This window comes from Lampris incognitus, chromosome 18, assembly GCF_029633865.1.
Source record: "Lampris incognitus isolate fLamInc1 chromosome 18, fLamInc1.hap2, whole genome shotgun sequence".
Classification (NCBI taxonomy): domain Eukaryota; kingdom Metazoa; phylum Chordata; class Actinopteri; order Lampriformes; family Lampridae; genus Lampris; species Lampris incognitus.
Window position 1 is genome coordinate 14,870,169 of NC_079228.1, and position 16,286 is coordinate 14,886,454.

General features: G+C 49.9%; 2 protein-coding genes across 2 annotated transcripts; one reads left to right on the top strand and one right to left on the bottom strand.

The window, feature by feature from the left end:
• Nucleotides 1–493: 493 nt before the first annotated feature.
• gpr3 (G protein-coupled receptor 3) lies at nt 494–1,486 on the bottom strand. Its single transcript, XM_056298978.1, has one exon. The coding sequence runs from the start codon at nt 1,484–1,486 to the stop codon at nt 494–496; it is 993 nt and encodes a 330-aa protein (XP_056154953.1).
• Nucleotides 1,487–12,368: 10,882 nt separating this feature from the next.
• cd164l2 (CD164 sialomucin-like 2) lies at nt 12,369–14,028 on the top strand. Its single transcript, XM_056297974.1, has 5 exons — nt 12,369–12,447; nt 12,994–13,080; nt 13,345–13,437; nt 13,532–13,558; nt 13,862–14,028. The coding sequence occupies exons 1-5, from the start codon at nt 12,369–12,371 to the stop codon at nt 14,026–14,028; spliced, it is 453 nt and encodes a 150-aa protein (XP_056153949.1).
• Nucleotides 14,029–16,286: the final 2,258 nt, after the last annotated feature.

The window sequence follows — 16,286 nt, forward strand, 5'->3', positions numbered from 1 at the left end:
GATAAGTCCAGCTCGGCTCTTCGGCTTTGGTCAAAGCCCCCCCCTCACCGCTCCCTCCTAAAGTGCAGACAAGTCTTTTCGATTGGTTTCTACTGGGTGCATACGTATTCATAGGACCCCCGTGATTGTTTCAGCCTGGGGATCCAGTGGCGTTACAATTGATTGAGGATGAGGCACGAGTACACAAGAGACAGTACATTCCCTCTCTGCTAGAGACGGCGGCCGTTCCCAGCTGGCTGGTCGCCAGCGAGAACGGTACAGTACATTCTGGTTACTTCAGATATCCAGACACACTCCCCCACTTGGAGGTGTGCGTGTGCGTGCGTGCGTGTGTGTGTGTGTTCGTGCTCGTGTGTGCCTGTGTGTACATGCATTTGCATGCCACTAGGCCGATCCAATATCAAGTCGGCTTCCGTACGACAGTCTTGTGTTGGAACCTTGGCGTATTAAATATGATATGTTTGGCATGATGTGTGAGGGATAGTTTGGCAGTTTACACATCTACAGGGTTGTGCACATGTGTGTTGTTCGTGTATCTGTGAGGGCAGCACGCCTGGAGCAGCACTTTGCGGATGTCTTTGTTCCTCAGACTGTAGAGCAGAGGGTTTAGCAGGGAGCTCCCAGCTGCCGGCACCAAGGTAGCGTAGGTGTACAGAGGAGGACTGGAGGCATCACCCAGCAGCCCCCAGAGCGAGAAGGGCATCCAACAGCCGACAAACACACTGAGAACCAGGATCAACCGGGAGAAGCCCCTCCCACTGCTATGCTTGTTTGTGTATGATTGGTTGGCGGGGAGGAAGTGCCTCTGGGTGGCGATGGCGTGGGCGTGCCGCCTAGCCACACGGCATATCCCGACATACAGTTGTAAGGTTACGATGACGACCACCAAGAAGCCGCCACACAGCAGTGATAGGTATGTCCGGGTCAGAGGTCGTGCTACAGAACAGGTGGCCGGCTCACTTAGGCAATGCCAGCCCATTGCTGGTCCCGCCCCTATGATACCCGCCCCCAGCCAGACGAGCAGCAGGAGGATGGCAGCATGGCGGCGGGACTGGCTGGAGCCGTAGGTGAGGGCATGGCTCAAAGACAGGTATCGGTCTAGAGCAACACCCATCAGGCTGCAGAGGGAGGCCGTCAGTGACGTCACCAAGAGTCCCGAGGTCAGTAACTCTGACCAGTCGCTGGGTTCCACACAGAACAGGAAGAGGAAGTGCAGGATTAACGCCACGCCGGCCAGGAGATCAGCCAGTCCAAGGCTAGCAAGCAGCAGGAAAACGGGGGCACGTAGGGAGGGCGTGGCCAAGATCGTGGTTACGACTATTGCATTCTCGGCCGCAATGAGAGTTCCTGACACACACAGGGCCACGCCCCACACGCTGAGGGGCGGGATTTCATATGGAGGTGAGTGATCGGATTGGTCCGGCAAGAGAAAAGGGGCTTCACCTGAGGACTCCTCCAAACCAAAATCAGAGGCGTTCAGGATCATGGTTGGTTTAGTGGTCTCACGCACACGCTACCTAAGAGAGAGGGCAGAAGAAGAGAAAAGATGTTGAGATTAGCTGTAGCGCCCCTTCGAGGCTGTGGTTTCAGCCTCCGTTCTGAGGCACCAAGGATGCAGGAGAGGACATCAGTCATCGCAGAGGGGATATGCTCCAGATTTTACAAAATATTGTGGGTTTTTTTTAACTGTATGACAACATTCTACGTTCATAGTGCACACTATTACATGTTTTGAAAACATATTTGCAATAACTTGTCGATAATTATCAAGGATATACTGATTTCCCTCGGGTTGTTTTGTTTGATTTAAAAACAACTGGGTTATCAGTAGTCAGAGAAGCTTCTGTACTTAATGTTTGCTCCCATTGCTTGCTTGCACCGCCTGCCAGGGATGGTGTCTACACTCTGGTGCACCCCCCCCCATCAGAACACAGTGAACACACTATGTGCATGATGAAATGTGTGTGCATTGTGAGTCCAACCAAAATGAAAACGCTGCATGCTGATGAGTCGAACTGTAATATGCCGGTGTCGATTATAAGCAGTCTCATTTTGGATTATACATGCAGTGCATCACCCCCCGCTTCTCGTGCCAAGCTCTGGGGTATATCCCGCGTCTTCGCGAGGAAGACCCTGTTGTGTAACAGATTTGCAGTTCCGTTGCACCACGGAGGATGCCCTGACCAAACGCACAAGGACACACACACACAGATGTTCAGCTCACCTTATCCAGTTGCACCACGATGGCTTTGGTTTCTTCACAGCGACACGAAAGATCGGTACCCTTTCTCATTCAGACCGAGGGGTCGCAGAAAAGCCGAGAGTTTGATCCGTCCGCTTCGATGGCCGGGCGTCGATTCGGATAACGGGCTGTAGTCCCGCACGTGCCCAAACAGCTTCAGCTTCGTGTTCTTGTCCGCATCGGATTTAGGTTGTGACCACCACGTCGCCTGTATCACCTATCGTGCCGGGTTTCTCCGAGCGGTCCGGAGTGCAGACTGGATCTCTCCCTCTCGGACACCTCCACAAGATAGTCCGAGTGACGTCACCGACGGGGGGCTCGACCAATGAGCGGCCGGTACAGGAGGACCGAGAGGAGGGCGGGGGGCTGGGGGGGGAGGCTCATGTGGAGTAATTTCATTCAGAAAAATGCGGCATCTTTCCCAGCCCCTCCCACTGCGGCTCACTCGCCCTCATTCTTGTAAATAACGATCATCAGTAGTTCCCTTACCTTCTCCTTGAAACACGCGCGCACACACACGCACACGATGGACGCCGACATCTATCACTCAGTAAGAGTCGAGGTCCATTAAGAGGAGGTGTCGAGAGCGAACTGTTTTCTCCTCTGCCGGGAAGGAGCGGGGAGGGAGTGGCTGAGCCATCTACCCGGCCCGGCCACGCCACACACAAACACGCGCAGAGTAGGCAGAAGGGTTACGGGGAAAACTGCGATATTTAAAAGGAAAAGGGAAAGGGCAGGAGTCGAGTCGGTCAGTGGTTGAAGGGGTCAGTGGTACGTTGTGCCTGAGCTGGATAAGGTCGGTAAAACGTAGCAGCTAAACCACCTATCGGGGCTTTGAATGTGGGCGCTGACCGTGGTGCTGAAGCGCGGCGGCATGACTCACTCTACGTGTGCACGCCAGTCGGCTCCATTGATCCGTTAACTTGTGCGTGTGCGACGCCACGGGGGGGGGGCGGGCACGGGGGGAGGCACGTGTGGTCACCATTTGCGATAAACTTTCAAACGCTGCGACAACGTCCTTAAACAGACGAGGGCTGGTGTATAGGCTACACGCCAGTAAATACGTTCGTTTGACACGGAGGAGGGTTTCTCCAAACCTTGTGTACTTTACGTTCCGGTGAAATAATGTCCCCCCCCCCCCGCATTTCCTAATGACAGCAGCTCGTCGGTTATGACAGCGGGCAGCGGGGGGCTTGGTGGTGTTCCCCGGTTTGATCGTATATGCGCGGGTGCTGCAGAATGCATGCGTGGTCGCCATGCGTCGACGGGGAGAATCTCACGGAGCCATATAAGGGCATGCAATTCCGGTTCTGCCTGGGAAAAAAAATAAAGAGGGGGGATGAAGATGCTAAACACCTGGTTGCGTCATCTGACGGATCTGTGCAGAGCCCTGTACTACGAAGCGGGATTTGGGGTTGGTGAGGTAACAGGTTTAACCCTGTGTCTTCAGTGCCACGACGGTGGTTCCCCCCTTCTTTCTTTTTTTTAAGCGGGGTACATCGCCATGGTAACTTATGCTGCACACATAACCTGCAGGTTATGTTCGAGATAACAGATCGACACGTATCAAAGCACCGCAGCTCTCTGAAAATGGCATCAACGTTCCCAGACGATCCCGTGGACCTTGGTGCGCCAATAGTGAGAGGATCTGCTGGGGTGGCAGACCGCCACAACCCTGTGGCTTTGCCCGGCGAGCATCTATATGAAAGATATAGACCCTCAGCGCAGGAAATGGCTTTTTGAGCCGTACGTCGCCAGGGTGCCACGTCCAAGTCGTGCGCTTACAGTCCGGCGCAGGCTGGATGCATAGGCTTGCGTGTGTTTGCCCCCCAGGTGCTTTTCTGAATGCTGTGGGTGATGCGGGAGAACCGGGGCAAAAACACGGTCAGCCGCGCAAATCGCAACGCAACAGCCCCTTGCTCTGACGAAGCCACTTGTTGCATTTGTCGTGTCCCCAGACCACTTGCCCATGCAGTCTATATAAAAGAGGGCTTTTGGGAAATAGCAGGTAAACAATAACTTAAGTTAGATTACTTGATCCATAAATAATAACCCTATGACGTTTCCTGTTGAATATTAAATGCAGCCTACTCCTTTCATAGGGCTCCCCGGAGTGATCGGTGCCATAGATGGCGCCCATATTCCCACCACAGCATGTCCAGGGGAGAATGAAGGCGATTTTTTTCAGTCGCAGGTCATTCCACAGCATCAACGTCCAGATGGGGGATAACTAAGGATACTCACTGTTGGTCATACTTGCACATTGCCTGCATGAACACCAAAGGTTTGCAGAAAATGCAGGATGATTCAAGATTCAAGAGTTTTATTTGTCACATACACACAAGTACAAGTCCCGAGTGCAGTGAAATGAAAGGGGGGAAAAAGGTACGAGATCCGAAATAAAATGTGCAAACAACAAAGTACAACAGGTACACACGCATTCCATAGTCTGGTAGGAAGAGGGGGTCCCCATGCACCCCAATGATATATTTTTCCAACTTACATTTTTGTAATCCTCAAAGTGTCTAATAAACTAATTTTGATGTTTCCATTTCGAAATCTCGCCCCAAAGGGTCCGGTTGGCGGCCATCTTGGCAGCCATTTTGGATTTCCAACGAAAATTGATAATCGGCATAACTGGAACCAGACGTCATACAAAAGAGCCCATTTGTCCGACTAATTCAGGCATGAGGAATCGACGGGGAGGGTTATTTTCATAATAAGAACAAGCTGGATACATTAAAACTCGAAAAAGTCTGAAAACATCAGTATAAGTTACACTCAAATCTTGCATGGACTCCATCTTCCTACCTGACGAGTAGAAGCAATAATAACTTTCTCTTTTTAGCATATTCAGCAGGATATTTTCAAAATTTCCTTGATCTCATTTACTAATACAATCTCTGGTTTCTTTTCTAGGTGAAGGTATTACTGTAGAATCAGCTGGTGGTGGTGGTGGTAATACACTAACATTTGTAGCATAGTTATTAGTGGTGGTGGAAGATCATGCCAAAGAAACGCAAGCGTGATAATGATGGTGGGTCAGAAGAAGTGCAGAAGTGTCGTTCTACATGTTGTATTTTACATGTTAGTGGCATTCGGCATCTAGATTTCACGCCACTCGGTAAAGTCAAAGGTTCTGCCACTGAGAAGCTGGCCCAGCTATACAGTATTCGTGACAGACGGCTCAGGGAACCTCATGATTCATCCTATCGCACGGAGGGTGTCTGTAGTCGCATTCCAGAGAGTCTTGCTGGTGTAGATTTAGAAGCAATTGGCTATCATCAAGGCTGCTACCAAAGCTTTACTAAAAACCTTGCTCGCTTGACGTGTAGTGTAGCATCTAATGAGGCCTCAACATCATGCTCCCCTCGTAAACCACAATCTTCTTCCATGCAGTTGTTCCCTCCAGAATGTATTTTTTGTGGAAAGTTTGAAGTGAAGGTGTCTGGAAAGACTGAGCGATGCAGCAAATTTCCCCAGTATTCAAGGACAAGGACAGAACCTTGAAGGAGCCTGCTTGGAAACAGATTGAGCCTTGAGCCCTCGAGTCAATCACTTTTGCCAAGGTCAATATCCAGGTGATAAAGGCTGCATCACCTATAACCTGGTCTACGGTGTCAGCATCTCCGTTGCAGATGAAAGTGACCTACGCATATAAACTGGGGACCAAAGACAAGTGTGAGGACCTGGCCCTGCTCTTTTGTGGTATAATCAAGCGGGCATTCAATGAGTCAAAGTCACCTCCCTTGCGTCCCACACTTGATGATCTTGAGATCAAATCATCAGATGAACTACTCCCACCTGACCTTGTGAAGGTCCTGAACTTCCTCATCTGTGGTGATGCAGATGTGGCGAAGTGTGAGAAGACCTGACGCATTGTGCTCTCTGTAGGCCATGTATGACATAACCTTTACCTGACATGTGCTCTGCTTTTTAAATAACAGGGCTGTCAAATTCTGTAGTCATTGTTTTGGCTCATGCTAATTGCTCTAATGCTATAATGTAAATCACTTTCTTTACTGTTCTAGGACATCTGCTGTGCTGTGACAAAGGGAGAGTGGAAGCTGTCAAAACACATGCTCCTCTGCACCACCTTACAGCACCTCTATCACAGTAAACACCTGACCACTATCCTCAGTAGGTTGGGTCACTGTGAGACCTATGACTTTGGCTTGGAACTTGAGACAGCACTGGCCAAAGCTCTGGATGACGTTTCCACATCTCTCACTCCCCAGATTATTACTGGTGAGGGCAATGATGTGTTCCATCTTGAGTGGGACAACCTCAACAAAATAACAACAAACATCCATGGCTCAAATGTGGTGAACAGCACTGGTGGGATCATGATACAGGAGGCGAAACGCATATTTGATACCACCCAAGATCGAACACTCCCTCTTTACAAGCAGAGCAAGACGCGCTCCCTGAAGGTGGATACGACTGAGTCCTTGGCCTCTGTCTACATCTATAGTCGAGTTGGGCCCAAATTTCCTGAGATGGCAGTGTTCACTCCACCTGCCATGAACAGTGAAGTGTACTCAAAAGGCATCCAAGAGTATCGTGTCTGGTCACTTGCACGGGTGGTGGGGAGCAGTGGAGAGAAGCAGATTATCACAGGGTTTGGTGGTTTCATCTCAGCTACTGGTGCCAAGCCCTCCCAAAAGTCAACCATCGACTATTTCACCCCCATCAACCAGCCCTTCACCGAGTACTCAACTATCAAGGAGCTACTGAAGCAGTCAGAAGATGCCACCACGGAGGTGGGTCAGGAGTACGTCCTCAACACCTTTGACCTTGGTGGCTGCATGAAGGCCTTACCTCTCATTTGGAAATTCCCAGACGAGTACAGGGAGCATGTTGTCACTCCAGGGCCATTCCACACCGGGATGAACTACATGGGCATGGTGACTGGTCACAAATGCAGGGGCTCAGGCTATGCTGAAATACTCGTTGAGGCTGAACTCATCCCCAGTGGGTGCCTGGCTAGTGTGCTGAGTGAGAAGGCATATGCTAAAGCCCTCTTCTGTCTTAAATTAGTCACTGAAGCCATGGAGCAGTTGTTAATTGAGCGATTCATTGAGGAGGAGAATGTTGAGGTCACCAACCCCAAGGCCCTGCTCCATCTTGTTCAGACATGTGGTTGGGGAGGATGAGGAACTGACATCCAAATCTGAAGTGGATCTCTCCCGGCTCCCACCTTGCAGAGAAAACCTTGTTCCACACATTTACCATGTGAACCATCGCCTTGCCCACTACAAGAGAGCTGACAAGGCGATCTTCTGCAGCCCCAAGCCTACGATCCTGGACAAGGCTGGAAGAAGACGGAGGAGAGCATCTTGGAGCCAGTGTGGTCATGTGGCCCTATTCTCCCCCCTTCCCTCATTGACTTGCTAGAGAAAACTGTTGAGGAGGTGGAGGAGGAAGAAGAGGATGAAGAGCGAGAAATTGATTATGATGAGATTCTTAATGTTGATGAATAAACATGCAGCAGGGCAAAATGAAAAAGGACATTGCCTGTTGCTTGCATACCTTATTCTATCACACAATATGAGAAAAGCCTAGGAGAAGTTTCCTTTCTTGACTTACTGAACTCATCTATAGTTACTTTTCACGAACTACTGACAATTGCAGTTTCACTCCAGACTTCGTGGGAATCTTGTTATTTAGTATTAGGTATGTAGATTGATATCGTGCTACATTCCGAGTACTGGTTTTTCGTACTTTTTGGCGTTTTCATGCATCCAGCTTGTTTAAATCATGAAAATACCCCTCACAATCGATTCCTCATGAACAAATTAGTTGGAAAAATTGGGTCATTTGTCTCTTTATGATGTCTAATTCCAAAGGTATGCCGATTATCAATTATCATCAGAAATCCAATATGGCTACCCAGATGGCTGCCAAACGGACCCCTTGGGACAATATTTCGCAAAGGGAACATAAAAATCCGTTTACTAGACATCATGAGAATTACAAAAATGTAAGTAAGAAAAATATATCATTGGGGTGCACGGGGACCCAATTTTCCTACTAGTCTAAAAGGTTATTCCCTTTTTTGAACATATGGAAATATTCACACAGCACAGGTGTGCCGGCTGGATTATATTTTCTCTCCACCATGGACAGAAAGATGGAGAGAGTGCATTCATGCAACCTGCATTTCTCCCCACTATGGAGTCCTTTCAAATGCACGTTGGTGCTACATTTATTTTAATGCTCTTATCTTGTGGTAGTATTGTTAACCCCCAATGCTGTTGCAGATGACCTGTGAGCATCACCACTGGATGGTCACCAGCGTTGAGGCAAAGTGGCCTGGGTCAGTCCATAACTCCTGAGCTTTAGGCAGTCTGCACTGTGCCACAGATTTGAGCAAGGTATGGCAACTGTACTTTACATATACTTATTTTAAATGCATTTTGTGATACTAATGGCAATATTCTTTTTTTTAATCTTTTTTCTCCCCTCCCTTTTCTCCCCAACTGTATCCAGCCCATTACCTCACTCTTCCGAGCCGTCCCGCTCGCTCCTCCACCTCCTCTGCCGATCCGGGGAGGGCTGCAGACTACCACATGCCTCCTCCGATACATGTGGAGTCAACAGCCGCTTCTTTTCACCTGACAGTGAGGAGTTTCAACAGGGGGGCGTAGCGCGTGGGAGGATCACGCTATTCCCCCCAGTTCCCCTCCCCCCCGAACAGGCGCCCCGACCGACCAGAGGAGGCGCTAGTGCAGCGACCAGGACACATATCCACATCCGGCTTCCCACCCGCAGACGCGGCCAATTGTGTCTGTAGGGACGCCCGACCAAGCCGGGGGTAACACGGGGATTCGAACTGGCGATCTCCGTGTTGGTAGGCAACGGAATAGATCGCCACGCCACCCAGACGCCCTCTTTTTTTATCTTCAGGGCTTTTCAGTGGATTGCTGCTAGCAGACAGGGGGTACACATGCCAGCCCTTTTTAATGCCACCCCCCATCCTGACCCAAATGCAGGGCCACAAAATGAACTCACCGTGGCCCTTACCAAAACAAGGGTCAGGATAGAAATCCATCCATTATCCAAACTGCTTATCCTGTTCTCAGGGTTGTGGGGATGCTGGAGCCTATCCCAGCAGTCATTGGGCGGCAGGCGGGGAGACACCCTGGACAGGCCGCCAGACCATCCAAGGGCACAGGATAGAAATGACTTTTGGAATACCGAAAGCCTGTGTCAGCTGCCTACGTGGGCTCAGATTGGCCCAGACCAGGCTGGTCAGATAGTCACAGAGTGTGTTGGGCTTCACAACATAGCGTCCATACAGAAGGAGAGAGCCCCTCCTGTCAGCCAACAGCCCCCCGATGTTGTGGAGCCCATCAGCCTAGACCACCCTACTGGCAGGGCTGTGAGAGACGTTATCACACAGCGCCTTTTTGCCAGAATAATAAAAAATGAACAGGCCTTTTTTTCCATTTACAAGTCTTTATTTTTCAGTTATTTTTTTATTCTACCGTTCCTAGGAAAAGAGAAAAATACATTTTAATTTAATTGTCGTCACCCATGCCCGGAAATAAATTACGCTACTGAAACACCTTCTCTTCGTCCTCTAGTTTCTCCACCTCGAGCGTCACTTTTTTGATGCAAATTTTTTTCGTGCTCCATCTCGAGTTCTTACGTCCTCTCGTATCGAGAGCTCACGCTGTCGGCTCTGACCCGAAACAAACAAAGCAAAACTACACGGTCGCTTTAACATTCAAGCATTGTCCCTTTGCAAGGCTCACTTGAAGAAAGATGCAAATGTCTCTTTGACTCCCCTGTTTAAATCAAGGTTAATTCTTTACCACGTGTCATCCTCTTGGCCTAGAAGTGGAGGCCTTGGGCTCAAGTGGGGAGGACGATTTCCCTCTTGCTGCAAAACTCATATCATAGCAACGGAAGCAACTGATCCCTTTATGGAAGAGAGAGAGCACTTGAAGCAGTCATTTGCCCCACATGCAAACCACCACCATTAGCAAGTGAATAAATCCATTACAGCCAAGTGTCCACACTCCCCCCCATCTGTGTTAAGACGGGCCAATTGAAAGGTGGATAAAACTGGTAACAAAAGATTAAGTGAGCCCCCAACACTCTGAGCATACAGACACCGTCTGTTGGTCATCTAGGGCCTCCACCTCGGGAAGCAGGAGCAGGAATCGGGAACAATTTATTTGTCGTTTCCCCCAGCCCACAGCAGTGTAACACAAAGACAAAAACACATATCCAAAAATTTCCTTATCCTACATATCCAAAAAGTTTCACTGTCCAAGTCCAAGAGAACGAATGCCAGCCAGGATGACTGATGGAACTGCCAGTCTGCATGGGCTAGCATTTAGCTTAGCCTTCCGCGTCCTGTCAGCCCACCCTCGGTGTTTCCTCTTCGGGCACAGCTCCGGTCAGGGCCGTGGTCGCCGGGCCCACCGGACGCAGCAGACCAGGCTCCCTGAGTCAATCCAACTCCAGCTCTCCCAGCCAGACACCTTCGACACACCTCTCCACACTCCACACCACGACACTAAAAACACAGTCAACCCTAGGTGAGGCCACTACCAGTCTGCTCCGGAACTGCTGGTCTGCATGGGCTAGCAGTTAGCTTAGCCTGCCCTGCTTCCACGTCCTGTCAGACCACCCTCGGTGTTTCCTCTTCGGGCACAGCTCCAGGCAGGGACGTGGTCCCTGGGCCCACAGGATGTAGCAGACCAAGCTCCCCCAACTAATCCAGCGCCAGCTCTCCTCAACCATCAAACCAAGACACAAACTTCGACACAGACACAGACAAAGACACTGCATGGTCGGTACTGGATGAGGCCGCCACAAATGTAAATTCGCTCTGCCATCTTCCCACACTGGTACCGGGTGAGGCCGCTGCAAATGTGAGTTCGCATGGGATGATGTGAGAAGGGTGTCCGGCAGGGGTGTACGACAAGACCTGAGAAAATTGGAAATGTAAATGGTCTATTTAATCCATGATCAGCAGCCACAGATGACGTGCCGGTGTGTATGACAGGTTGCATTCACCCTAACCTCAGCATGGGACAGCGGTATCTGGGTGGTGGCAGCAGCAGCAACGTCTCCCCATCAACTGTGGAGAAAGTAAACATATTTTACTACTCCCTACTTCATTTCCCCCCTGTTGGCTTCAAGCAATTTCAGAGCCATTGTGTTGTTCTATAGGCCCATGTATACCGATATGATCCTAAAACAGAGGCTGATTAAAGTACCAAAGCCTTGCACTTGTTGACCTTGTAAGATGTGCAAGTAAGCCTATACTTACCGGTTCGAATTATGTTTTGATATTTGCTCCCAAGACCGTTTAACATGGCTGAGGCTGCAGCTGTAAGAATGAGGCTCAAATTCTTAAGACTACATCTGCTACTGCCCTGCAGCCCAGAGCCCAACAGACATGCCCAGACACCGTGTGAGGACGTAGAGCCCCCCAAGGACACGTGGGAGCATATGAGCTGTGTTTGTGAGTGGAGGTGGTGGAGGTGGTGGTGGGAATCATTGCATAAGGCTTTAGCAGTGTCGTGATGTTTGAATGTATGCACCTGATCTGAGGGCGAGGCATGAGCCGTGTGACTCAGTGCATCTGAAAGACAAGTGTGCGTTACTCACAGCTGGAGCTTGTTGAGGAATTCACCAGTGCACCAGTGCTGCAGCAGTGTACTTGTATGTGTGCGCTGTGTGTTTTGTGTTGTTACGCACATGCATGTGCACCTTCCTTTGCCTCCAGCCTGTTGAAATAAACAGGTGTCAGTCTGTCCAAGGTGGTGTGTATTTCAGCGGGGCGGATCGTGACAGGTCGGTTACCCGGGGACCGGGTTTAGAGGTGGCTCATGTTACACAGGTCTCTGTCTTCTTCTTCTTCTCTCTCTCTCTCTCTGTCATAGCCGGCCACCATTTCCCCAGCTACCATCCCATTAGTGACCTGCAGACACGACTCGAGGATTAACTGAAGTAATCTTAGTTATCTAACCTTTTTTTTTTTTTTTTGCTGACAGCGTTTCTTATCCATTACCTGAGGCCTCGTGTTGGATAGGGCAGGCTGCCGGCCTAAGCTGGTCAGTGGACGGCGTGGGTGTATTCAGCATACCCGCTAACTTGAGTCAGGATGCGAGGGTTGGTACCGAAGGCCCTCTGTGGCACACTGCTGCTTCTGGCATTGGCGATCGCCGCATACTCACAATCTGGTAGGACCGCATCCCCGTGTCTCATTTCTCTTATTTTAGACTGTTTTACTGTCATTTCCTGTTACAGTGGGGTGCCATGCAGGGTCTGCGTCTGCTGGGATATAATCCAGCACTGCCCTGTAGCCTCTGGAAATTGAATGAATCGTCCTTCACACAGCAGTATGTCATTTCTAAATCATCGCCAAGTCTGCTTTCCTTGGCTCCTCTCCTCGCCTCCTCCAAGCGTCTCATCCTGGTTCAACTTCCTCGACAACTGCCGCTCCTCTCAGCTTCTCCACGTTAAATCCGGCCACACGCGTGAACCCTCTGACCTCGACCACAATTTTCTGACAAACTGGCATAGACTAAAATGGATGAGAGTCTAACAGTTTTCTCAAACTTTACTCCGGTCCTCTGTTTGCAAGCTTGCTCTACACTGGTGGCGTCACTGAAATTCGTGTGAAGCAATGGGATTGATTATTAGTTGTGATGGCTTTCTGTGGGAAACGTCAATCAAGATGATTGACTGACCGTTTGTAATGATTGTCTACTTTGTCCCTCCCACAGATTGCTCTCAAGCTCAGTCATGTGACATGTGTGTCGGAGACTCCATCCTTAATCTGACTGACTGTGTCTGGAAGCTTTGCCCCAATGGTGCAACACACACACACACACACACACACACACACACACACACATACATACATACATACATACATACACACACACACACACACACACACACACCATTGACCTCTGATAGTAATTTGATCATCATGGCTGCTGTAAAATAATCTTACCTGGTTTGTACTTGATGAGTAAATTATTCAGTGAGTCAGCTGCACACACACACACATACACACATGCGCACGCACACACACGCACACGACACTAAAGTGTGTGTCCTCTCTGTCTCAGCTAGTGATACAGGCATGTGTGTGACCGACAAGGGCAATTCAACAGATGACTCCATGCAGTGTAGCTGGACAAGAGTTCCCGAATTGTGCACAGGTAACTAAAATGTGCCTTCTCATATCTGCACAAGTTCACAGCCCATTCCCCTGTAACAACGGTGACAGCGTCTCTTTTGTGTGTCTGTTTCCAGTGGTGGAGACGGTAGCGGAGGGAGGAAGTGAAGGTGACTCAGGTTGAACACATTGACAAAACTCACCCCCCCCTCCACCACCACCCCCAGCCATATCCCTCTCCTGCGTCAGACACTTATTGTTCCGATAAGAGCTGAGCAAACCGTTCTCCAACCCAGTCATTGTGAAAATCCACGTCAGGAGAGAAAAAAAAACAGACACACAACTGACCTTCTCTTTGAAAATGAAATCATGTCATTACGTCTTTCTGTCTGTTTAAATCTCCAAATGCCCTCCATCTACTTCTACTCTGACCCTCTCAAATTCTGCCTGTCCCCAAACACACACAGATGATGGCGGTAACACCAAGTCAGCCCCCGGCGAGTTCTCCCAGGCCAAGTTCGACATGTCCAGTTTCGTCGGAGGCATTATCCTGGTGCTGTGTCTGCAAACAGGGGGCTTCTTCGCCATGCGCTTCCTCAAATCCAAAGAGCAGAGCAGCTACGACCCAATGTGAGTGTTGGCATGTTGTTGTGGGAGAGACAGATGCATGGAGAGAAAGACGGGGCCACAGACAGACAGACAGACAGACAGGCAGACAGACAGGCAGACAGACAGGCAGACAGACAGACAGACAGACAGACAGACAGGCAGGCAGACAGACAGACAGACAGACAGACAGGCAGGCAGGCAGGCAGGCAGACAGACAGACAGACAGACAGACAGACAGACAGACAGGCAGACAGACAGGCAGACAGACAGGCAGACAGACAGACAGACAGACAGACAGACAGGCAGGCAGACAGACAGACAGACAGACAGACAGGCAGGCAGGCAGGCAGACAGACAGACAGACAGACAGACAGACAGACAGACAGACAGTGAGTGAATGCAGACGTGTTGTTGAGGCGCTGGTGATGTGAACGTGAATGTGGGCTGGTGGTGCCACAGCGGACCCTGCTGGTTGGCAGCAGTGGTGCACAGTACCCAAAGTGCAACACCATCCAAAATAAGCGTCACTCCTCTCTATATTTCTATTTTGCTCTCCCCCCCCCCGCCTGCTGATGTGCCACTCCTCTTCCTCGCTCACCCCCACCTCGCTCCTCCTCGCTCTTTACTTTCTCTCTTTCTCTGCAGAGAGCAGCCACAGTGAAGCGAAGGTGACTAAAGGACAGAGAGAGAGCGAGAGAAGGGAGGAGGAGAGGGAGAGGAGAGCAGTGACTCATCAAGTGATGACGACAAGACGGGTTTTTTTTTTGTTGTGTCCTCATCCCCATCACAGTTTGGTTTTGCCCTCATACATAATATAGCCCCGCGTGTCTTGGATGAGTGCATTTCAGAAGTACTTAGGGATTTGTGGGAATTGTGTTATAATATTTGTGTGCGTGTAGTGAGTTGTGTGCACGTGTTGACGGTGTTTATGTGGTATTGGAATTTGAAAGGTAATCAATTCTGTCGATATTGATCAGATCTGACACAAAACATTTTTGGGCGATCCCTCGGTTGTGCGATAGCCCATCACTGTCATTAGACAGTGACCCATATGATAGGAAACATGGTATTGTTCGAGCGTCCGGGTAGCGTAGCGGTCTGTTCCGTTGCTTACCAACACGGGGATCGCCTGTTTGATTCCCCGTGTTACCTCCGACTTGGTCGGGCGTCCCTACAGACACAATTGGCCGTGCCTGCAGATGGGAAGCCTGCAGGGCTGCACTAGCGCCTCCTCTGGTCGGTCGAGGTGCCTATTCTGGGGGGGGGGGGGGTAGCGTGATCCTCCCACGAGCTACGTCCACCTGGCGAAACTCCTCACTGTCAAGCGAAAAGCAGCCCTCCCCGGCTGGGCAGAGGGGTTGGAGCAGCGACCAGGACGGCTTGGAAGGGTGGGGTGATTTGCCAGGTACAACTGGGAAGGGAAAAAAAAGGGGGGGGGGGTACGGTATTTTCAATGCTTTGGTTTTTTTTTGTTCCCTCAGACGCTTGTGTGGCAGATAATCGCAGACAGAGCAGCAGCAGAACCGGATGTGACAGATACGGTCCTGTCTTGTCCCTGTTAGTGGGGAAGTGTAGTCCTTATTAGTGATGTTTCTGGACAGTGTATAGGACAAGCATCCAAGCGTCAATGGGGTATTATACACAGACAAACCACGTGGATCCTGCCCAGTTCTGCTCACAATCATTCAATCAAACAGCTTAAACCTATGCAACACAGCTGTACATATACGCTGACTGTACAGACGGAGTCTAAACACAACTCGATTCGAAAAATCTCGTTCAACAACACGACCTCCCATAGACACAAGATCAGCCACCCTGCCAACAAGCGAGCATGTTGTCAAGTTTTGCAGCATCTCGAACCGAGATGAAACGTTGTGAAGGCTTCCCATACGCCCTGCTTTCTCCCCGCGTGTTTGTGTTTTCTCGTGTACCAACAAGCCTCATCCTGTCTCGACATGACAACGTGATTTGATGCAATCCGGTTTCCTCCCCCATGCTGGTGCAGCTGAACTGGTTTGCTACGGGTGTGGTGCTTTGCATCCATGATGTCACTTGAATAAAAAAAACAAAAAACAAAAAACAGTTTGACATGGCAGCCATCTTGAATAAACTCACACTTTGAAGAATTAACTGTACCTGTCTTTGTATGTGTGCGCATGGATTTGTTCTCCTGTGTAGGTAAGGATGTGTGCACAATGCAACCCTAGATAAGAGGCTTGCACAAATCTTGGATGATGCATGTTTGCTCAAGTGCAGAATGACGCCAAAGTAAACGAGTCG